The sequence below is a fragment of the Meriones unguiculatus genome, chromosome 16 (assembly GCF_030254825.1).
Source record: "Meriones unguiculatus strain TT.TT164.6M chromosome 16, Bangor_MerUng_6.1, whole genome shotgun sequence".
Taxonomy (NCBI): Eukaryota; Metazoa; Chordata; class Mammalia; order Rodentia; family Muridae; genus Meriones; species Meriones unguiculatus.
The window spans coordinates 62,068,006-62,092,291 of NC_083363.1; the positions used below are offsets into that span (position 1 = coordinate 62,068,006).

Sequence of the window (24,286 nt, forward strand, 5' to 3'; positions counted from 1 at the left end):
AAAGAATCTTTGACAAAATCCATTCTGGATCTCACAGTCCATGCAGACACTTTTTCTTCTCTTTCTTTTTGGTACAGACAGACCACAATAATAAAATGGGTGCCTACAGAGTTTGAGGATCCTGGGAACATTTTCACAGCTGGGTTTTCAGATACACTCATGCAACTTCTTGTTTATTTTTCCCCCTTTGTGGAGACTGTTGGTTAAGTTTACAGATATCCTTGTTTCTTCCATGTACTACTGGCCAGAAACTCCAGTGTTCATTATCTTCCTGGTCCTTGCCTCCACCTCCTCCTCCTCCGTCTGTGAAAACCATCTGAAAGGTCACCAGGACTGTCCTGTTTTATCCTCACGGCCCAAGACAGTTATTAACAGCTCTTCCTCCCCAGAATTGCCTTGGTTTGAATGCTAACTTCATGGTCAACAGCTTGTCACCACCAACTCTCAGCGGGTGCTATCCTGCAGCCTCCCATTAGGTGGCAGTGTGTAGCCTGCCAGGAACCTTCTGAGCGAGCTTTTCATTCCCAAAGTCAAATCAAAGCAAATAATTAAGTGTGGGTCAAGAGCTACCTGCAGCTTTGCCTGGTTCCAAACAGGTGAGGAGCGAGCGGGAGGTGAGGAGGAGCCGGGACAGGACAGGTGGTTCCTTCCTGGGATCCAAGAGGGCAGCGAGGATTCCCTTCCTAATTAAAGGACTTCGGTGCTTCAGGGAAAGAACATTGAACAAAGAATGATTTCCCTTCATAGGTTTCTCCTCGAGTCACAGGCAGATGAAGGTCCTCAGGGTAGAGCCCACACTCTAGCCAGAAGCTGAGCTGGCCGGACATGGCCGGCTCTCAGAGGACCTGAAAGGATGCACCTGCAGCCTCCCAGGACTCGGCTGGGAATGACTTCCGGATTGCACATACACTACCTGTCAGTCGGGTGATGCGAATGCAGACCCGCCCTGCATCAGAGGCATGGCACACACCGACACCCAGGTGTGTGATGAGAAGCCCTCAGGCACGGCTCTTGAGATGCTTGTGGCTCTTAGTTCCTGGCACTGGTTGCCGCTGGTGATGGTCCCTGCATGTTCGGAAGCATCATCGTATGTGAACGAGTCCTCAAATTCCACCCAGCAGGCACCCGACGCTCGGTTTGCTGCTTCCAGCTCGGACCTGGATGCAAGGATATCTGTTTTTGAGCTGGATTATGACTACGTTCAAATTCCTTGTGAAGTCACACTCTGGATACTGCTGGCATCCCTCGCGAAGATCGGTGAGTCATCAAGCACATGTTTGGGGGGATTGCTTCTTACCTGAGGTGTCATGTGTGCACGTCTTCATAGACGAGTGATGAGTTAAGTGTACATTAACTGTTACTTGTAGGGCTAGAATTACATTCCCTGGTGGCAACAGAGAGCCAGGGCTGTTTAAAGCCTCAGGACTGTGTCGGAAGTCTAAATGCATACTTCTCGGCGCTGCATTGTCTTGACCCCAGATTTCAGGAAGGTGACCACTTCTCTGTCGTGTAAAAATCTCATGCTCGGTGTCTAAAATGATAGAAAAAATGTAAAGTGCACAGAGTTCTGGAAATGCCAGAGACTGAATAACATTTCTTTTATAAAATAGTCTTCCTTCATTTCTAGCCACATAACTGTACATTGTTGATGGCTCTAGCTATTTTTTTTTCCAAGAGGCCTGTGCTTCTTTGGAATCGAGGGCTGAAATAACCACAGGCAACGCTTATACCTCAGCAACAACCTGCTCAATGGTCAGCTTGTACGAGCGCACACCCTTGTGTGCGAGGGTGTGAGTAGAGCTGGCTCTCTGAGAACTGTGCTCAGCTCTGAGCAGGGGCAGGTGCCTGTTGCTAGCCAGATGGATGGTGAGAATGTTCAAAGTGTTTTCCCGTGATACTTTCATGCCTATTTATAAGTAATGGGGAGTGTGATTTGTCTCCCTGCTCTCTCTCCCACAACCCTCCACCCCTCCTTTTGGTGAGAAGTGAAGTTGGTCTGGGTACTTAGGACACAGACCTGTCGCTGACAAGCAGCGCCCTAATCTCCTGAAGGACATCCAGAGGTGGGGGAGGGTCCAGCTCATCTTGCTTTGTGTTTGCCTAAGGCATTGCTTGTTCTCTACATGTGCTGAGGATGTTCAGAATTCACTGTCAAGAAGTATGAAGAGACTGTGGGGTGGGGGGAGGGACTGCTGCTCTAGGGGCTCCTGGCTAAATGCTGCTGAGTTTCATGATGATGTAATTCAATGTGAATCCAGAAAGGAAAGTTATTAAAGTTGATCATCAGTTGAAAAATACTTACTCTAAATGATTTTTATAGTTGCTAGTCTTCAGGAATCTCAATAATTCTGTATTCCATATGTTTATGGCAACAGAAAAAGAAAAGAGGCATATTTATTAAATACATATTCTGGGCCAAATATTGGGCCCAATATTCTATATGAAGATAAATAGTAATAGTTGTGAAGATTATGGTAACTGTGGTGATTTCTAAACTTTAACACTTAAGGAATGCCCAGCAGTATTAAGGTTATAGATTCTGAATAATAACACAATTTTAAGCCTTATTATCACCTAGTCAGGTGCATTTGCTGAGAACCTGTGCAGTGTCTGGAAACAAACAAGTTGGACCTCAAGGATCTAGCTTAACCAGGATAGGGGGTTAACTTAGGACTCACTAGTCAGCCCTGTGACAGGAAGATAACAAAGTGCCCCCATTCCTTTTAAATGCCTGACTATAAAAACACAGACTTGATACAACACAAACAATTAAAGGCACTTCTGACTTTGTGAGTTATCTTTCATTTCCATCATGCTTCTTGGAATATTACAAGAACTGGAACCAGCTGGAAGGATGGCATTGAGGGCAGTCTTCCATTTCTGGGACTTTATTCTTTCCATTTTCCTCTCAGGCACTGAAACTGTAAGAGTTGAGAGAAACTGACTTTGAGATTCCGCTGTCCTTCCTGAAAGAGGACAAATGCTCTAAAGTGTAAAAGCATTTTGTACTTCCCGCCGCAGCGTGGCCTGGTCCTGCTGCAGTGCCCCACGCCCAGTTTGCCTACGGCAGGTAGATGCTGGGTCCATTTTGGGAACTTCAGTTCAAGGAAACAAGGCCAGAGTGGTGAAACACAGGCCTGGTAAAACACATGTCAGGCTCTTCAATGTCCATGGGACAAACTTAGAAATTAAGTTTGACTGAAATAAACACAAATTGAAAGAAAAAGGTGGAGAAGAAAAGAAGGAGGCCGAGAAAGTTATGATTAGAAAAATGAGAATCCAGGGCTTGAAATGACCTTGAACAGGCCTTGACGCCAGTGAAGTGTGACTGAGTGGCATCCTTTGGAAATAGCCTGCCCGTATACAGTGGATCCGTTCAAAATAGTGCCAAGGGAAACCCGTATCTTCTCTTTGTAAAGCTAAATATAAAATCCTCCAAGGAGACAGCCACTGCTTCCCCAGTATCTGTGGGAAGAAAACTACATCAGTTTGAAAGTCAAGTTCTTCATGATATGGCACAAAACCATGTTGTAAGTTTTTCTTAATGGTCTTCCCGAGTGACGGTTGCTCAAGCTAGGTAGACCGTCTCTTGGTGATGGAGAGATGTGTCTGCCAGGACCATCCCCACCTCTGCTATTTCATGTTGTGGAAGGGAGAATTTCAAGAGCAACAACCAAACATGCCTTGTGCCGGTCTGGCCTGCCCCTCACCCGCCCACAGTAGGACGTTGGCTGGCTCGATCCCCGGCATGTGGGCAGGAACGACTCCCCAGACACAGCGGTCTTCACAGACACAGTGGTCTTCACAGACACAGCGGTCTTGTCAGTAGAGGCTTTACCTGTCTACCGATAGCACACCCACAGGATAACTGATGAATAGATTTTGAGAGGATGTTTAAGATCCAACGTATAGCAGGAGGTAAAGAGAACAGTGCAATCAATAGCATGAGAAATGTGAGGACTTACAAAGAGGCCCGGGGTATAGAAAAGAGGAGGAAGGGATGGATTTTAGGGATAGATAATGAAAACAGGGAGTGAGGAGATCTGGGTTGACTATATAACTGGCAAAGTCAACACGGGTGTAATATGAGAGTATGACCCTAATTCCTTCTTAGTGGGCCCGGCTGGCAACATTATTAGTTAGGTGTGTGTTGGGGGGGGGATAAAGACGTTTTACTTCTGTGACAGTGTGGGACGAGAAATCTAGGGGCCTGTCAGACTGCTTGAGCACTGGGTTTTGCTGATGCACACTTTCCCCCCACGTCTCTTTTTCCCGGGTGTAAGAAGCAGCAAGCAGGAAAGGGTGTGCCCGCAGGCCGCTAGCATGGCCTATGTTAGCACACACATGCTAGCAATGTGTGTGTAGCACACACACTGGTGCTAGCAATGTTAGCACACACATGCTCTTCTCCGAAAACCCCGAGGCCTTGCGTCTGACGGGTCGCCCTGCATGCCGGCCGTGCCTTCTCGATCCCGAAAGGGCAGCCTCTGTCTCCCCAAAACACTTGCACTAAAGTTATAACAGCAGCCAAAGTTAGGAGGCAGCAACAGAATGGAGTTTGGACACAGCCCTCGTGGGCACTCTGAGACCCCGTGCTCCGTGTTCGCAGGGTTCCACCTGTACCGCAGGCTGCCCCACCTCATGCCCGAGAGCTGCCTGCTCCTCGCGGTGGGCGCGCTGGTGGGCGGCATCATCTTCGGCACCCACCACCAGTCGCCTCCGGTCATGGACTCCAGCATCTACTTCCTGTACCTCCTGCCGCCCATCGTGCTGGAGAGCGGCTACTTCATGCCCACGCGGCCGTTCTTTGAGAACTTTGGCTCCATCCTGTGGTGGGCAGGCCTGGGCGCGCTGGTCAACGCCTTCGGCATCGGGCTGTCCCTGTACTTGGTCTGCCGGGTCGGGGCCTTCGGCCTGGGCGACGTCACGCTGCTGCAGAGCCTGCTCTTCGGGAGCCTGATCTCGGCCGTGGACCCCGTGGCCGTGCTGGCCGTGTTCGAGGAGGCGCGCGTGAACGAGCCGCTCTACATGATGATCTTCGGGGAGGCTCTGCTCAATGACGGCATCAGCGTGGTGAGTCCTGATCTGTCCCTGGACGGGCGCGGCTGGGGCCGGGAAGAGCCTTTCCGAGCGGCCACCGCGGCTGGGGCCGGGAAGAGCCTTTCCGAGCGGCCACCGCGGCTGGGCTGCCTGGGCCTACCTGGGCCTCCGTGCCACACCTGTGCCCTAAACTCCGGTAACTCTCTGAAGGACCTGCTCTGTGTATCTGCCTGCTCTATAGAGAGAGCAGGAACAGAAAATACACAATTCAATTTACCTTTCAATTCAAGGCTTTTTTTTTCTGTATTTAGCACAGAGAAACTTCTTTGTAGCCAGCTGGGTGAACCTGTTGGCCACAATAGTACTTTCGTTTGTAATACATGTACATATGTACATATGGATACACACACACATGCACACACACACATGCACACACACACACACACACACACACACACACATCAAGAGGCGCTAGTTAGTGTTAAATAAATAACATCTGTCTGGTCATTGAGGCATGATGGAGGAATTCCAGAAATAAATCAGCTTGCGTGGTGCTCAGTAACTCGTCACATGGAAAATGAGGGCTCTCTGCTTAGCAGTTCCATAGTGAGCCTGGGGGTAATAAACAGCCCAGAAAGAGCAAGACGGCACCAAGTCCCGGAAGTGTCCACAGCCTGGGCTGCTGGATATTCAGGGAAAGCCAGGCTCATTGATCAGTTTCCCTGAAAACCACAGCATTGGCAAGCTGTGGGCCTATAACGCATTTATCCGTGCTTTTGCCACACTGTATTATTAAAGCTTAGGCTCCTGCATGGAGGAATGCCAGATTACCTTTCACTGTCAAAGAGAAGAATAGTATACAATTCTGAGTCGGAAACAGGAAGCTCCCACTGTCTGCTCCCTGTTTATGCAAAGAGCAAGCCCTTTGACCCATCCGCCCTTTCCCTCCCAGTCTTCCTGGCATGCAGGTGTGCGCATACCCTCCTGCACCGCCGCAGGCGTGCACTGTGGCTGCTGGCGTGACAAATACCAGGGGACGGTACCATACAGGCTCCTTAGCGGTAGCCACTTCAGAGCCTTCACATTTCTCCTCGGTATTAAATGAACGTAATTTATTTTAGAGTTTCCTTTATGGATGGCTATTTATGTGGCTTCTTTTTGTGCTGTTGTTTTTACAAATAATGTTGCAATAAATGCATTTTTTTTTCTTCCTGGCCCTGTTTTTTGCAATTGGGACTACTTTAAAACGATATTTTATTAGCAGTAACTTGAGCAACTAAGTGGGTTAAGCAGTATATAGACTTGAAACTTGATACATGTGACTGTTTCAGGCTCTTCCTGTCTACCCTACTGTCGATGAGAAGTTACCACTCTGGAGTTGTGAAGGTGGGCAAAGGCATGAGCTGTGCCTTGGTTTCTTTTCTATCGCTGTGACAGAACACCATGACCAAGGTCACGTGATAACGTGTTGGGCTTGGGGTTGCAGAGGGCTAGAGTCCACCATGGCAGACCGAAGGAGGCTGAGAACTCACCTCTTCTTCCTCAAGAAGGACACAGAGAGCATTCTAGGAATGGTACAAGCCTTTTGAGATCCCAAAGTCCACCCACAGTGACACACTTCCTGCAGCAAGGCCACACCCTTTAATTCTTCCCAGACTGTTCCACTCACTGGAGACCAGGTATTCAAACATATGACGCAACGGGCGGGGCCCGTTCTCCTCCAAACCAAACCACTGCGACGTGAAACGGTACGGAAGGCTCCAACAGCAGGTCATCAGGAAGTGTGATTACAGTCCTGGGGGGGGGGGGGGCGGGGACATCAAGCAACACTCAAACCATGTGGCCTGCCCTAGTGAAAGGAGCACACCAGCAGAGCCTGAAGGGGCCGGCGTGAGCCCAGAGACTGAAGGGGGCAGGTTGGGAGCTGACGTGCCAGGTAGAAGGCTGGAGTCACTCCGGTCCTCAAAGCTGTGCTTGAGCTGTGTGGAGGAAAACTGACCGACCGGCAGGGAATGTGGGAGCACTGCCTGGAATTCTCCCTTAGAGTGAGCTGGCTGTTGGAGGTGGAACCATGGGGATAAGAGGAATCTAGCTAGTCTGGGCACCTCTGAGTTTTTTCCAAATGCCAAGGTAACGAATGACATTGAACTTGGTGACCTCAGCCACCATGCTTTTCCGGAAAGGCTTTATCAGCTTCTGTTTCTGCAGACAGGGCTGGCTTCATTAATTTGTCCAGAACAAGGTTCGCTTTATCAGGGGCACAATCACGTGGTATGCAGAAATTCTCGCTGAGAAATCATCTGTATTCATGACCAAAGCAAGTTCTTCGCTGCTGCCGCTGACAGAGGGCCAGATCTCGCCCTGAGGATTCTCCAGCAGCCTGTCCTCATGGCTTCCGGTGGTGACCCCATCACCCGTGACATTTGCTTGACTTTCTCAAGGTTAAATTGCTTCCATGTAGATCTTTCTAAAGAATGGTCATTTCACACTAAGATGATAACTTCTGAGTGACCACAGCATCTGCTCTTGTGAGCTCTGCTGGGCAGGTCTGTGCCGCACTGGCTCTGGGGAGGTTGCCCACAGAACAGTGAGGATTGAGTGTGTGCGGGGTACCACTGGGTGCCTAAGTGAAACCAGAGAAGCCCAGGTCCGGATTTAGAAAGCAACTGGTATTTTCCGTCGTCCAATGGTATTTTGAGCTGAGGGCTTTGAGCTCACCCTTTCATTGAGCAAAAAGCCTGCCCAAGGGCAGCAGTCACAACCTGGCAGAAGGTCCGAGTCACCCAGCGGTGGCCTGTGGCTGAGGGCTACAGGAGATGGCAGGACAGAGCTTACTTCTAGACCTGTTGAAATATTCATGAATCTGATTCACCGTGAATCAGCCAGCTTGGGGTTTAAGCCTGTGATTTCCCATGTGTTCCTTCCTTCTTCCAATTTTTCACATATGGCATTGGTAAGTAGCACATACCTTCAGTGTCTCACAAGCAGAACAGAGGCATGAGCTGGAGAAGTATGTATTACTGCTCTGCATTGTGTCTCGGAGACCTGTAGAGATGAGGGTGGATCTCATGAGAGGAGAGAGAGAGAGAGAGAGAGAGAGAGAGAGAGAGAGATCTAGGTATGATGTTGTCTGACTGAAATGTCTGCAGCTCTTTTTAAAAATAAAATATTTCTAATGTTGCTAGAACAACACCCTGAGATCTGCAGTGGAGTCTCATGGTTGAGAGCCCAGAAGAAGGCCAAGAAGGAGCCACTCCGTGCAGGGCCCGAGGTGACCAGCATCATATTTACTACTTCATCACATCTGTGGGTCTTATTATGAAGCATGAAAAGAAACCCTCCATTCAAAAATGAAGAAAATCACACACTAGCAGTTAAAATACCTCAGGTTACAGAGCAGACAGGCCTGGGTGTCCAGCTCTGTTCCTTCCATTCCCTTTCCATTTTCTTTTACCTTTTGAAATTCCAACGCTGAGCTGCAACAGGGAGGAGAAATCCACACCTCTTAATGATCGCACTGGGCTCAGTTGAGCGGCACGGCTGCTCTTCTGTTTCTAGAAATGGGCCAACTTAGCGGTTGCCCCACAGGCTTCAGGCAACCCTGCTCTCTCATGTCTCCTTTTGGTGTAGAATTGGCGTAAAGACATTCTTAAGCTCACAAGGTCGAGAAGAGAGTGGGCAACCCCTCCTCGCTTGCTTTCATCAGCCAACCATTCCCTTCAGCGGAGGCCGTCAGCGGGAATCAGTAGAAACTGACGCCTCTCTTTCACTCTGGTTGGATTCTCTGTGGATGCACATTCTTGTTGCTGGTGCTAGACCCTAAAGCCCCGTTTAAAGCCTCTCCTCTTCCTCATCTATCCCAGTCCTTGCTTTTCTGAGAGGATTCCTGATGGCCTCTTGATTTCTCTTCCAACTGATCCCTTTGGCATCTACACTATGGGACCCATCACTTAGTTCTGAGCAAAGAGTCCCCAGGGGTTCACATGGGGGAAAAGCCCCTGGATGCTTGAGGGGCTGATGCAGTCTGACCTGGTCACGTTTCTGAATAGTGAGCAGTGGCACGGAGCTGCCTCCCAAGTTGGCCCCCTGTTCATGAGGGGAAACTATGGTTGTTCTGTGGTGGGCTGGGAGGCTGAGCTGGGCTGTGCTGCTGAGCTGGGGCACTGAGCCGGGACACTGAGCTGGGGCGAGGGCTAGATGAGCTGAAATCAATGCACTTCAGTAACGATCTTTCTAGCTTGTGATGACTTCGTTGAGATGTGAGATTCCACCCAATGTCCATGTGTGTTTTAACCAGTTCTTGCAAGAAACCCTAAGGTATTGGAGTGTAAGGGGATAGAGCCCTATAAATACATTGTTTTTGAGCAAGGCTTTCAAGGCAGCTTCCTTATATGTGAAATGAGAAGGAATTATCCAACCTGAGGGGTAACTGTGGAGTCACAGAATGGTACTTCTGTACATCTGGCACATGGTAGATGCTGGATAGATAGCCCTCCTTCCCCACAATCCAGAGGAAGACCCAAACAAACAAACAAACAAACAAACAAACAAAAAAGCAACCTTCTACTGAGCACAGAAATGAAGGTGTAATCTCAGCAAACAGAGCACTGAATTCTTGGTCAGCCAGGAGTCTGTGACGTGGGCAGGTGCAAGTCCTTCCCAGAGGGCTTCCAGCTCACTGGAGGCATCACAGGGGTCAACCCCACCCACGGGCCCCAACTTTTAACTTTGCCAATGTGCTGTCAGACAAAGTATTGGAGGTTTATATGGAGAGCTTTCCCCTTAACACTGTAACATGGGACTGGTGTGTGTGTGTGTGTGTGTGTGTGTGTGTGTGTGTGATAGCAACCAGCAGCCAGGTTGGAAAGATGGCAGGAGCTGGCATAAGGGAGGGCAGTGAGTTGAAGTCCCCAGGAGTGTGTTTCAGGGGACAGAGTTTTACTAACATGGAGAAGACAGTTCTAATCCTCAGTTCCTCCACATCTGGGTAACGGCTGGCCTCAGCTGGTGTCTAAGTTACAGGCTCCCCAGAAAGCAGCTTGAATGATTTGCACCTTAGTGAGGAGGGCCAGCCCCCAGTGACGCTAACAAACATTCGATAGGAGTCTCCCCCGTGTGTTTATGACAGTTCCCCAAGTTTGACCACGAACGCTCCTCTGCAGCACCGGCTTCTGCTTAAAGGAAGAGAACAGATTTGAATTGTGACTGCTCTTTAACCAGGCAGCACTCACGAGCCATTTGGAGTGATGGGCACTCACTCTAGTCCCAAGGGTAGGAAAAGGGGAGAAATTCTAGCTGGTTATCAAACTACTTTTTCTTTGCCGGAAGGAGTTGAGCAGCTATAGAAATGGATTTGGAGGAAGAGAAACGCTTAGGAGAGCGATGGCCCTTTATCCTAGGAGATGAGAGGAGGGCAGAGAACCACCCAAAAGGAACTCTGTCAATACCACAAAGGACCCCGCACTCCACACCAGCTGTGCTAAGTGCCTTAGCTGCGAAAGCGAGCAGTTCCGTGAGCTGCCATGAGCCCGCAATCCAAGCCTTTAGAGTTCTCGCAGAGCTACGATCCTCAGCCTTACCACCGTGTGCCTGTTCTGGGTTTTCTTAGAACCCGCACTAGCCACAGCGTCCGCTAGGAGGTTATGAAATATTTTCATGGAAATACCTGGTAGGGGAGGCTGCCCTGGCATGCCACTCACCGCCAAGGGAACTTCCTGGTCCCGTGGGATTTTTTTTTTTTTTTTGTTGCCAGACCCTCGTGCCACTGTGCCAGTGTTCTGGGTTGGGCATGCTGCGCTGCAGTGTGGGAATGATACCCTCAGAGTCACGAGAAAAGTCCCACGAGGTGGGGTATGGGTGGAGGGACTGCTGACGGACAAGCACATTCCCTGTGGCTTCTGTGGTCACAAAGGCCACCACCCCATAGAGCATGTACAAGCTGACACTGCAGTGTTAGACCATGGCTGACTGGGAGAAAGCGTTTAATTCTGCCTCTAGTATATTATAGTCTGTAAGTTCCTCCCCCTCAGTACCCTGGACCGACGCTGATTATTGGTGAATCATTTATTTGTAGTTATTATAACAAGATATCTGAGTTTGATTATCTTATGAATAAAAGAGCTGAGTCTGGGATGAAAATCACAAGACACAATGCTACTTGACAAAAAAATTCTTTTTATGCTGTAGCCTGGCGTAGAATAGAAAGTGTGCCTCTAAGAGTAGGAGGCATTAAGGTTCAAGGGAGGAACCAAGCCCTCTAATAGCCACTTGCTCCTGAGAAGTTCCCTGTGAGAGGGAAAGGGCATTCCTCCAGGAAGAGCGCTGCCCTGTCCGAGGGAGGCCTACAGGCCTCTTTACCTTCTAACACACGTGTGCCCTGCCTCTTAAAGAGCTCCTACCTCCCCACACGGCTACCCTGGCACCTCCAGCACACGGGAGCTGTGTAGTGTAAACCACACCCAAGTTAAAGCAGGGACTAAGAGACACACAGGCAAGAACTAAGACATCCCAAAAGGCAACTTCTTAAAACCTTGTATTTGAACTTTTTGAGAAATTTACACATGAATACTCTATCACCTTCAGCCCTCCTCCCCTACCATCCCTCCTGTGCTCCGTCATTTCCTCTCAAAACCATAACCTCCTCTACAATGATTTTTGTTATACATGTAACAAATGTTCTATATAAATATACATAATAAATAATACATACTATATTAATAATTATCATATAGTAAATAAATAATAAATATTCTATATAAATATTACAAATATAGTTTATATATATATGCAACCTACTGAGTTTATTTAGTGCCGTTTATCGGTATATGTGTGCAGAGCTGACTGTTTGGAATTGGGTAATCCTCTGAGGGTCTTGTCCCTGTAACTTTTAACCCAGTGATAGTAACTTGTGAGATCTCCTCGATCCGAGTCAGCATGTCAGCAGTTGTCACTGTGCTGGTCTTGCTTCAGCAACCATATTGTTGAGATCTCATGTTTGCAGCTTTCCTTTCTAGGTACAGAGGACACCGTCTCCCAGCCTCTAAGCCCTCTGACTCTTACAGTTTTTCTGCATCTTTTTCTGTGGTGTTCTCTGAGACTTCGTTGTGGAAGTATCAGCTGAAATTCGGAATCTCTCGGTCAGGTGTTCTCTTCTCTTCTCAGATGTTGGGGTTCTATAATGGTGTCCATGTCTGCTGCAAAAGGAAGTTTCTTTGATGATGGGTGGGAGCTATACTTTTCTGTGTGTATAAGCGTAGGAAGTTAGAAGCAGTTAGACATTATTTCGGTTTAGGAAAGTAGCAGTACTCTGGGACCCTGGTTCCTCTAGGGTCTATGACCACGCCAGCCCCAGGTAATCAGCATGGATTCCTTTGTATTGAGTGGGCCCTGGTCCACTTAGGCGCTGCTGGTTACCCCAGGATAGAAGAGCCACTATTGCAGTTCTACGTACGTCTTGTCATGCTAGCTACTGTGGTGACTCACAGGCTTTCCATATAGGTAGGACGGTTGATTACTTTCCTATCTTGGCAGTTTGCATAACGGCTTCAGATCCTCTGAGAGATAGTCCTTAAGGAAGAGAATTCAGATCCCGTGAGAGATAGTCCTTAGGGAGGGGACTTCTTGGTAAGTCCCAGTTTCAGTATTCCAAGTCCTGTGTCTGACGTGTGTGTCCTTTTCAAAGATAGTGTTGTACCTTCGTGTTCTAGGAGGCAACCAAGGGGAACAGCAATAGCCTATATTGGTCCTTTTTTTGGGGGGGGGGCTGGGGTCGTGTCTTAGACTCTCCCAACCAACTACTTAAAGGGATACTTTCTGTGCATGGCACTGGGGATTTTGCAATAATGCTCCCACTAAAATCATAGACCATCCTTTGTTTTTTAGCAAAAAATAAAATAAATGTAAATTGTGTGTCTGTGTCTGTATATGGAAATAGGCTTTTGAATGAAAGTGCCTACAGAAGCCATAAAAAACATCCTAGCCTCTGAAGCTGTGGTTACTGGTGGCTGTGAGCGCCTGGCTTGCTTTCCATGAATGGAACTCAGATCTTCAGCAACAGCAGCTTGAACTCTAGTTTCTGTGACGGGAACTCAGGTGTTCGGCAACAGTAGTTTGAACTCTTAAACCATGAGCCATAAATTCATCCCCCAACGCTGTTGTTTATTTATTTGTTTGTTTATTTATTTTGTTTTGCTTTGCTTTTTTGAGACAGGGTTTCTCTGTGTATCCCTGGCTGTCCTAGAACTCCCTTTGTAGACCAGGCTGGCCTAGAACACATAGAGCTAGGCTTGCCTCTGCCTCCCACAGTGCTGGGATTAAAGACGTACATCACTACTACCCTGATGATGTGGTTCAGTTGTCTCAGATGGAGCCAGGGATTCTGTGTCCGAATCACCCATCTGCCCCATTCATTCATCCACCTTCTTCTCCCTAGTATTGAATCATCTGTCTACACAAAACCCATTACTGAGCACTTCCTTTTCAGACACTGTTCCTTCCAAGATGTTAACAGTGGCATTTTCAGAAAAGCAAACCACAGGCCTGGTCTTCCTGAACCTAAATCGACTGGCCAGCACTGATGTCTGCCGTTATAGTTGGAGAAGTAGCCTGGGCCCTCAGTTACCATTTGCATCTTGTGTGTGGGAAGGTGGCATTTGCCCCAGGTAGGTGTAGAAGTGATAAAGAGGAGTGTTTGTGTAGATGGAACATGATGGGCCACACTGCCATGGGCAGCAGCAAAGATGAGCAAGGAGCTTTTAGGTCAGTTTGGAACTGCTTACTTTAAAATGCTTTATGTCACTCAAAAGAAATTCGGCATCTTTAGAGATGGGGTCTAAATCTAGAAGAGAGCTATCACACAGTCAGTGGTGAATGCAGTTGAAATCTTCTACAGCAGAACTGCACTGATCCCTTTTAAGTGGAGATTTCCTTAAAGGGCTCATTTGCTAGTCTTCAAGTGAACTGCCACTCAGTTTTCTCTCTTCCCCATTAATTCCTCTGACATCTGCTGAGAACTTGGCTCCAGTTCTCTGAGCTTATGAACAAATGCTGACGGATTCCAACCCCAGGGGTTTAAGAGGTTGTGTGTTCAGGTCTCTGCTCCCGGGCTGCAGGTCTGCACATTTGGGGGGACAGGATTGTCTCTCATGGGGGTTACCCAAAGTCCTGGGCCCTGTAAGTCTAAAGCAGCTCCTTCGGAGACCTTCTTTCTGGGCCCTCATTCAACAAAACATGCCATCCAGCATCCACCATTTTGAATCCTACTGGATCTGTGCCACAGGGAAGAAGGAAGTCTCATATCAGGAAGCAAGGGAGCCACCCTGAACGTGACACATTCTGCGCTGCCTAAGACTCAACATGGTCAGTGAGGCAGGTGGTGACCAACCCCAAAAGGCTGCAAGTGCAGGCTAACATGTCTATGAGGGGACAATTTCAGGGCGAACCATGCTGATGAGCTCCAGAGCGCCACAGTGAATGTTTGTTCGCTCGTCTAGACTCTGCCGCGAGACACTTGCAGTTCTCTTCCTACTCTAATCAGCCTTCATGCCACCGAGTCATGGAAAAGTGAGCAAGAAGCCTCAGGGTGCTGGCACAGTTACACAGCTACACGGCCATCAGACCCGATACCTGTGGCAGCAGGCAGCTTCACACAGGTGAGCAGGGCTGTGACGGAGACGTCACTGCATAAGGATGCAAGCTCTACTGACATGTCTACTGACAGTGTCCCCAAAACACGAAATACAATTGACATACTCACAAGCAGGAAATGACCTCTCTTCCAGCAGTGTTGGAGACTCTGTTAACTTGGTCTTAGGAAGTGGTGGGAGAAGCTAGGAAAACCCCTGCGGGCGTGGAGGGTCTGTGCTCTGCACCCAGCCTGTCCCGTTCACGGGTGCTGTGTCTACCCAGCATCAAACGCTCTATTTTAAGTGTGTGCTTATGGGAAAGGACCACTGTATTTAACCATAATCAAACCTCCAAAAATTTAGAAACCTTCAGCCGTTCAGAGCGCTTTCAATGTCCCCTCACACCAAAATAATGTAAAATTAAAATGTTCCAATAGTTAGAAATTAGAAAATACATTTTTTCTTGCTCTGTAACCTAAAACAGAAACTGTGAAGAAATTAGATAGCATTTTGATGAAACAATAAAAATACAACATTCATAATTTATGTGACGAGCGCTTTAAGAAATATTTATAGCTTTAAAACCTCTTTATTAAAGAATCAAAAGACCAAAAATCAATGGTATAAGCCTCTGCCCATAACAAGAAAAGTTAGAACCAGATCGAAGCAATAGTGACACAATGATGGCAATAAATAATAACTTGTCATTTTAAAATGATAGCGTGACTGGACCTAGAAGGGGAAATACTATCCACCCCTTAGAAGCTCTTTCATAAATAATGGTGAAGGACCAGTTTCCAACACTATGAGGCCAGCTTTGTCCTGACATCAAAATCAGGCAGAGATATATTAAAGAAAGAAGCCTGCAGACCAATATCCACGTGACTACTGGCCAAAAAATTATTAATAAAATATTATAAAGTCAAATTTAACAGTATGTAAAAAGCACAAAAATTATGCTCACAGAAAAATATATTTGTGCATTCATTTCATCTCACAAATAAAATACATGATTTTATTAACAAATGTGATCCATTATTTGGCTGAATTTACCACTCATTTGTGATAGATACTCCTGACAGTGTAGGAGTTGTCGGGAATGTTTTAGGCTTCACGTTTTTATTTTAAATGATTTTTAATAGTTGTCTTTTACGTATGTTTTTGCCTGCATGTATGTCAGTGTCACACATGCATGGTGCTCAGAGGTTGCCTGGAACTAGGGTTACAGATGGTTGGGAGCCACCGTGACGGCGCTGGGAACTGAACCAGGCCCACTGCCAGAGCAGCTCCCGCTCATGACCACTGAGCCACCCCTCCAGATCCACGTTTTCAATCCCACACCAGAGTTAGATGGAAAAATTACAGCCAGAATGATGCCAACGACCGAGAATCAAATGCTTTCCCTCTAAGATGGAGCTCAGCGTGAGAATTCTCAGATGCCTGAGAATTTTATGCTAGAGACAAACAGCAGCAGGAGACAGCTATTCTGTTTGAAGGGTGGAGATTTTGCATGGAGGAGCGTGGAGGTGTAAAGGCGGGGTCTTAGTTATGTGGGCCACGTAGCCTCTAAAGTGCCCGGACCTCTTGCTACACCTGCCACCACTGGATCCAGGGTCAAAACAGGTCTCGATGGTCGTGCAGCTGCTGCTAATCCAGAAAGCTGTGCAGGAGCTTGTTTGTGGCCACAATATGCAAATCTTTGGGCCTCCATCGTGCCCCTTGGATTTTCTCCGGATTTGAGAGTCAAATGAAAACCCGATGTACCTCGTTCAAACCTACTTCTTGTGGGTTTGTGGCACCCCCTGGTCCTGCCCCAGTGTTTGTGAATTTAGCCCAAAGGAGCAACATCCAAAGTTCTTAAGACACATATGTGGATTGCTCCGTGATCAGGTAGAAAGTGACACTGGGCTACATGAATTCAGGGGTTCAGGATACAGCCACACTTTTTTTTTTCTTTTTTTTTTTTTAATTTACTCAGAAACCATGAAGCTACACAACCTTCAAGCACTCAGAAAAGCTCTTCACAAAACACGCCTTAAGAAATTTTGCTTAAACCACACAGTGAAAGTTTGTAAATTATGACTGGTGCACAGATCCACTGACAAGTATTGCTTTACTTACCGTTAACCAAACGCGCAGCGGATTTCAGGTGTGTAGGCTGTTTAAGTGTCGGGAAGTTAGGGAGCAGGCACAGTCCTCAGTCAAGATGCAGCCTGACCAGAGCGCGACAGAGGAGGAGGGAGGGAGCCCTTTACAGTTCACGGGGCCTGTGGATGCCCTCTGACTGAGCACACTGGTCAGAGGAGTGTGTGCCTTCCTCTCTCGGGACCTGTGCCACCTCAGTCCCCACTGGAGAACAACTGATGGAAGCTAAACACGGATGGCTGTTGGCTTTCCCCCTCTGCAGCCAGAGATCTGAGGGCCTCTGAGGGCCACAGTCACAGAAACTGATGACCACAGCACACCAACAGGACAAGCAGGACCAAGGACAAAGTTTTAAAGCTGGTCGCGCTCTCTGTGGGAGGGAGTGTGAGCACACAGGTAGGTCATCTGCTGCGCTCTCTTTTCTCAACATTTCTATATCATATTATACACACGTGCGCAAACACACACATACCTCTATGCAAATCTGGCTTCAGAGTTCTTAAGCAAATCTCCAATTTTTAAGGTAACTATCGTATTTCAGAAATTCACTACGTCCATTCTGTGTGCATGTATAAAGTACACAGGCACACACGTGTGCCCTCCGCCGGCAGTTTCTGCACAGTGGTTTCTCCTCCCTCACCGTCCCCAGCAGATTTACAGCAGTTTCTCTTCCTCTATCATTCTAAGCCTTTTCTTCTCCAGATGAGTTAAAGCTTCTTCTCTTTTGGTAAAGGCGGAGAATGTTGCTATAATCTCTGTACTTCTACATCTGACCTAACACACTGGCTACGTGCTACTTATGAAATTAGAAATGAGCCACTAATGCTGGCACTCGGAGGCATCCAGGGCTTTCTCCCCGGGTCTGTTCCCCTGTCAGCAGTCTGTTGTCAAGGAGGCATAGCCAATGAAGTCTGCTGACAGATGAGCTGCTTTGAGGAACTACCTGCTCCGCCAGCTCACACTCTAAAGCTACGAGCTGTAACGTTTTTGGTATTACGCAAATGCAGGCGGCAGGATAAGTAAATGCATGCATTCATACACATATATGCATATCTATGTACACATACATGCGTGCGTACATATATGCCATTTTACAATCAAGGAAACAGGGCAGATGGTGATGTTAGGGCTCAAGAGAACAGTATCTACCCCATAGACTTCTTGCTACTGTCTGTGCCTGTGGCGGGACCTCTCCTTAGTGCAAGGCTTTCCTTAGACTGGGGCTAGAAGGGATCATGGTTTTCACACATGATTTACATACACGGTAAGAGGGGACTTTGGCATAATTGGTCAGAGAGACTCAGTGTTTAAAAGAACATACTATTCTTTGAGGAAACCTGAATTTGGTTCTCTGAACCCTTCTCAGGTCTCTCTCTATTTCTCTCTCCATCTCTCTCTCTGCCCACATGCAGTTGAACTCTCACACACACCATGCCACCCTCAGACAAACACATGTGCACATAATAATATTTTTTTTAATAAAACCAAACACTGGTGAATGATCACTAACCGGCAAGCTCTCTGTGTGGGGAATCAACAGAGGCAGTGCTTAGAAAGACGCGGAGAACTCAGGCTGGGGACGTTGGCCCTGAAGGAATGGCTGGTGCAGCCTGCAGACATGGCTGAGCGGTCAGCATCTGTAGAAGGAGCATGCCGTTCTGGCAAGGCCTGCAGGTGACGTCAACGGCAGGACTCAAAAGCTGTTGGGTTACAGTGAAGAGCGGGGGTAGCTTGGTAGAGGCAGGAGGATTACGGGTCTAAGGCCTATGACTTAGTTACTCTTCTTTCTGCTGGGGCCAGATACCTGACAGGAAGCAACTTAAGAGAGGAAGGGTTGGGTCCAGCTGGAGAACATGCTGACTGTCACAGGGGCAGCAGCCTGAGGTGCTGGCCATCCCGTGTCCACAGCGGAGCGTGAGCCTAGCGTGGGCAACGTCCTAGGTTCCCTTGGCGTCTTTGTGAGGAAGGATGTGAGTGCAGCAGCAAGCAGGATACTCAGGCCTAGAGAAGCCTCGGAGTGTGCAAAGCCTTGTGTGGGTTCCGAAGTCACTGGGGAAGCTGTGGGTTGACCCATGAGTAGCAGAGAAGTTGGCTGAGTCAGCTAAGCTAGAGCTGCCCACGGGGAGCTGGATAAATTAATGACCACTGTCTGAAAGACAAGCACGACCAGTGAGACCGCGGCGCTGCGAGAAGGTCTTCAGGGGAGTAAAGGAGAGAATGTGCTCCTTGGGTTAGACCCAAGCACTGGCCTAGGCTGGACCTTTTGCCAACAGCTCATCATTGGCTGAGGCTGCTGGCCAGTTATTTTCAGGGCGTGTGGCTCAGGCAGGCTCCACTCGAAGTTCTCATAGGCGCATGGCTGAGTCCTCCCAGAGGGACCCCAAGAAAATTCAAGACGTGCCTTTCCCCTGCCCTGCTCCTTCTGCCCTCCCCCGTACTAGGAAAGGTGTCTAAAGCAGAGAGGCAAGACATTGACGAAAACAGGAGCACAGGAGAGAGAATGGCACACAGGAGCCCTCATTCTTTTTTATAGTGCTTTCCTCTGATGGTAGATTTCTTCTTGTGTGGGCTGAGATGGTACCTTAACATGCACACGCAATCCAGACTAATCAAACGGAGGCCATTGGCATCCCCGCCTCCTCGAACCTTTGACATGTGCTCAGTTGTAGGAATCCAGCCCTTCCCCTTTCTTCAGTGAATCTGGACACATCCAAGCAGTTGGAGTGCGTTTAACAGTTGGGTAGCTGTGAGGATTTCTGTGCCGTTTACCCTCGTGCTCTGTTTACTCGAATGCAAAGATGAGAGGGCCCAGGCATAATGTGTTCTAACTTCTCCTTCGTGTTTCTCTCATCTGTACGTTTCTAGGTCTTATACAACATACTGATCGCCTTCACCAAGATGCACAAATTTGAGGACATAGAAGCTGTGGACATTTTGGCTGGGTGCGCCAGATTTGTAATCGTGGGGTGCGGGGGCGTATTTTTCGGGGTCGTTTTTGGCTTCATTTCTGCATTCATCACACGATTCACTCAGAACATCTCTGCGATCGAGCCACTCATTGTCTTCATGTTCAGCTACCTGTCCTACTTAGTGGCGGAGACACTGTACCTGTCCGGCATCCTGGCGTGAGTACAGGCTACTGATGGGTCACGTGGGAAAGGCCTACTTCGCGTCCCCAAGATACTGCAGGGCTTAGGATTTCTTGACGTTCTGAAAGCTGATTCTGGTCCTTGGCCAAACAAATGTTCTCTCCGACATTTGCCTGAGGAGCGTCTAGCAATCAGAATGTCAATTTAAAATGTTCAGGAAGAGCTGGTGCGAAGCAGAGCTGGGAACACGTCAAGCTTAAGGGCCATCTGATCCATTCCTCCCCGGAAGAATTAAGATGGGAGCCAAGTGTGCGGTGCGCAGCATTCGGGAGGCAGAGGCAGATGGAACTCTGTGGGTCCAAGGCCTGCTTGGTCTACATGATGAGCTCCAGGACAGGCAGGGAAACCCTGTCTCTAGCAATAGAAATAGTAATAGTAATAATAATAATAATAATAATAATAATCTTAAAGTAGAAAGGCAGATGCCATGAGAAACTTCCATCCTTGGCCTGCCTGTTGTTATTCGCCTTCAACTCACCACCCCCCACCCCTCACCAGGAGAGAGCGAAGCTAGGTAGCGGGGTGAGCATGCATGTCCAGTTTTTGGCCGCAGTAAGACACTTGTTCAGGTGTTCAACCTTACATCCTCGTAACTTTGAAATGCTTTTCTTAAAATGAGACTTCTCAGTTTGGCTTGTTAGATCTGTGTATGTTTTCTTCCAGGCATTGTCCTTACATCCAACATCTGGGCAGAAAACTTTAATTGCACAGAAATTGTACAGAATTCTAGCTGTATAGAAATCCTTAAACCAATTAAACATAATAATATGGACTTTAGGTCCCATTATTTGTTCCCACTGTAAAATGACCACACGGCTGCGAGGACAAGAAGGGGCTTTCTCTACTGTGTCCTAGGCAAATGGCTCCCGAATAGCCTTGAAATAGTTGAATAACGTTGTTGTAAGAAGCATTGTTGGGAGTTGGGTGGAGTAGGTGTGTCATGACAGCTCTCAGGAGGCGGAGGCAGGGAGGTTGTTAAGAGAGCCTGCTGCATGTCGGAACCGAAGTGGAGTTAACTGGGTAAAGGCAGAGTCAGGCAGCCTCTAGGCAGAGTTGGGCTGAAATGCTCTCAGTAGGGGAAGGGAGGTCTAGACACGTTTTTTAATAACTTGCCAGTGTGTGTGTGTGTGTGTGTGTGTGTGTGTGTGTGTGTGTGCGCATGTGTGTTATGAAAACTGTGCCACACCCACATTTACTTTTTCTTATACCTCGTTGGCAGCAAGACAGCAAATCAGAGAAGAGGACCAGGCAAGCATGGATTGTAGGTAGAGACGGCTTCCTGTGTGCACGGCCTTGCTGCTGGCAGGCGGCCTTTGTGGCATGGCAAACACTGTTTCCCTCTGAGCCTCTTCTCCCTCCAGAATCACGGCGTGCGCGGTAACGATGAAAAAGTACGTGGAAGAGAACGTGTCCCAGAAGTCCTACACGACCATCAAGTACTTCATGAAGATGCTGAGCAGCGTCAGCGAGACCCTGATCTTCATCTTCATGGGCGTGTCCACCGTGGGGAAGGACCACGAGTGGAACTGGGCGTTCATTTGCTTCACGCTGCTCTTCTGTCAGATCTGGAGAGCCATCAGTAAGAGCTCCCCCCACCCCGGACACAGCAAGCTCCTGCCTAGCCTCCTCCCCAGGCTGCATCCCACATGCCTCAGTTGAACCAGCAGTGGGGAGCTGATGCAAACTGATTTTCCTGCCTCAGGGAGGGCAGACGCCATGTCCTTACCAACCAGAAACACTTTCTGCTGGCTTCCTCAGCAGCTCAAAGCCACCAGCTAATGTTGCCCTCAGAAGCAAGGACAGATCAGGAAGCAGTCTGTGTTTTGTAGAAGGAGAATGCTTTCACAGCTACACACTTAAATATAGCTCAGGAAATGTATCTGCTGCTCAGCCTCCTTGGCGGTTTGCAGTCTCTCGCATGTCAGCTTGGATGCAGAGTGTAAACTGTGGGCGTCTGCACTTCCATGCAGCATCAGTGAGACCTCACACTCGTGTTCTCTGTAAGATGAACGCTGTCAGGAAACAGTCCCTTAAATAGCACAGCTGGCCTAACCTAAGGGATGGATGGCTGATGAGTGTCACACCAGCAATGGCGGAGGAGTGAATTACTGTCCTAAAGTGCTCATTCTCGGGAACTGGGCAGATTGTTCACTCAGTAAAGTGCTGGCTGGGCCATGGTGAGGGCCTGGGTTCAAGCTCCCAGAATCCTCAAAGACACTGGGAATCGCTGCTCACACTGTAGTCCTGGGGTGAGGGTAGGGGTCAAGGTGGCAGGATTCCCAGGGCTTGTGGTCAGCTCATCCAGTTACAATTAGTCAGTCAATCAGACAGAGCAAGAATCTGTCTCAAGAATAAGGCAGACAGGAGTGTAAGGAAGACAGTGACCTCTGGCCTCTGTATACATATACACACACTCACACACACATCCACACACTCACTCTCACACACAGACAGTTGTGTATGTATTCACACGCATGCATAAACAGAGAGAAAGGGTGAGCCTTCTTAATTATGACATTACTGAGTGAATATTGTAAGCAGCCTGACTTCCGGAAAATGATTCCCTACAGAGGATAAGACCCAGTGTCTGCCGTACACTTCCGTTCCAGGAGCTAAAAAGAACATCAGCACTGAGCTGCAATATGAATGTTGCCTTTTTATTAGACAAACACATATTATTATACAAAAGGAGCAGAGGCTGAGGGGGAGACAGGTGTCTGATAATCACACAAGGTCCCCAGCAGCGGCAGGCTATTTGTGCAGGAACTGTTTCTAGTGTCATGTATATAACAGATGCAGACACAGTGTTGCATACACTGTCAGAGACAGGATCTTAACGTGTAGCCCTGGCTAGCTTGAAACTCACTGTATAGATCTGTTTGGCTTCAAACTCATTGGGATTCACCTCTGGTATGTGCTGAGTTTGGGGTTAAAGAAGGGTGTGTGCCACCATACCCAGTAGAAAGTGTGTGTGTGTGTGTGTGTGATTCTTTTAGAAATTGTATTTTTAAATGACCTTAGACAATTTGTTAATATATCAATTAAAATTAAGTTATGGTAGCTTTGGGGATGCATAAAGGAATGAGCAGAGAGATGGGGATGACTCAGCTGCTCAGAGAGCTGTCTGTCCTTCCAGAGGACCTCGACTGGGTGTCTGCACCCACACGCAGCTCACAGCCACCTGCAACTCCAGGTCCAGGGCACCCAATGCTCCGTGGCCACTGTACATGCATACATACATACAGCCATACATACAGGCGAACACCTACACACGTAAAATAAATATTAAATTTTTAAGTGAAAAGAATGTAGAAATATTAAGACAGCAATAGGAGGAGCTGAGTGCATGCCTATCCTTGGTGGGAAAAATAAAGCTGTTGTGATAAACCTTAAAATCTCACATCAAATTTTGGTGTGATCTCTGACTCACTATTTGGAGCTGGGCAGACATTGATCTATTTAAAGTCCTGCTCCTCAAGCTGAAAACAGCAGGCTCATATAAAAACTATCCATCTCTTTCTGCAGGATTTTCTACAGCTCTGTAGGGAAGTAGCGCTGGTGTCAATAGAAGCGAGATCAGAATGATCCGGCCCAGCAGACAGGGGCGTGATCCATCTGGAAAGTGGGAGTGGGGGTGGGGTTCCTTACCCTCAGTGAGCACCCAGCCTCTCACCACAGTTGTGTAACAGAGAATGCTGAACCAGCTGAGAGGGTGGCTGGCTTGGGCAGGCCACCATGGCTCCCAGGGAAAGACCATTGACTGTCCTCTCTCCCTTCAACTGTGATCTCTAATCACAGCTGACCACTGTGTAGGCTATATGCATCAGGCAACGTTTTCTGTTATTTATGAGAATAGCGTTTGTTTACCTTTTCATCTACCTACTCAAATAAGTACGCTTGGTTCTCTGTATCTGTGATTGCAACTAACCACAGATCAGTAACACTGAGGAAAAAGCACATCTGCCTTCCATGTGTACAGACTCTATTTCTTGTTATCACTTCCTAAATGGTACAGCACAGCAGCCATATCATAAGGGATCTAGAGACAGGTGCAAATGTTCATGAGAACATGCACAGGCTATAACCAAATGCTTTGTGTGATAGAAGGAGCCATTTATAGTCATGACCATCCGTGAGGATTCCAGGCCTGGCTCCTGTGGATACTGAGGGCTGGCTACACTCTCCTTATCTCTGATGATATGGAATGATGTGGAGCCTTGCCTCAGGTCCCATGACGAGCAGGTGACGAGAAGCTCAAATATACCCACCAACGAAACCTGTAAATTCCGTTGTCTGTTGTAGTCTCATATCCCTGATACCAAGCTATGC

At 48.0% G+C, this 24,286-nt stretch overlaps 1 protein-coding gene across 1 annotated transcript in view; it reads left to right on the forward strand.

Moving 5' to 3' along the window:
• Positions 1-529: 529 nt before the first annotated feature.
• Positions 530-24,286, forward strand: part of Slc9a4 (solute carrier family 9 member A4) — a 47,372-nt gene continuing 23,615 nt past the window's right edge. Inside the window, exons 1-5 of the mRNA XM_021661980.2 lie at positions 530-596; positions 748-1,257; positions 4,610-5,073; positions 19,674-19,933; positions 21,319-21,536. Coding sequence (XP_021517655.1) covers positions 960-1,257; positions 4,610-5,073; positions 19,674-19,933; positions 21,319-21,536 — 1,240 coding nt within the window. The 5' untranslated portion in view covers positions 530-596; positions 748-959. The remainder of the gene's footprint in view (positions 597-747; positions 1,258-4,609; positions 5,074-19,673; positions 19,934-21,318; positions 21,537-24,286) is intronic.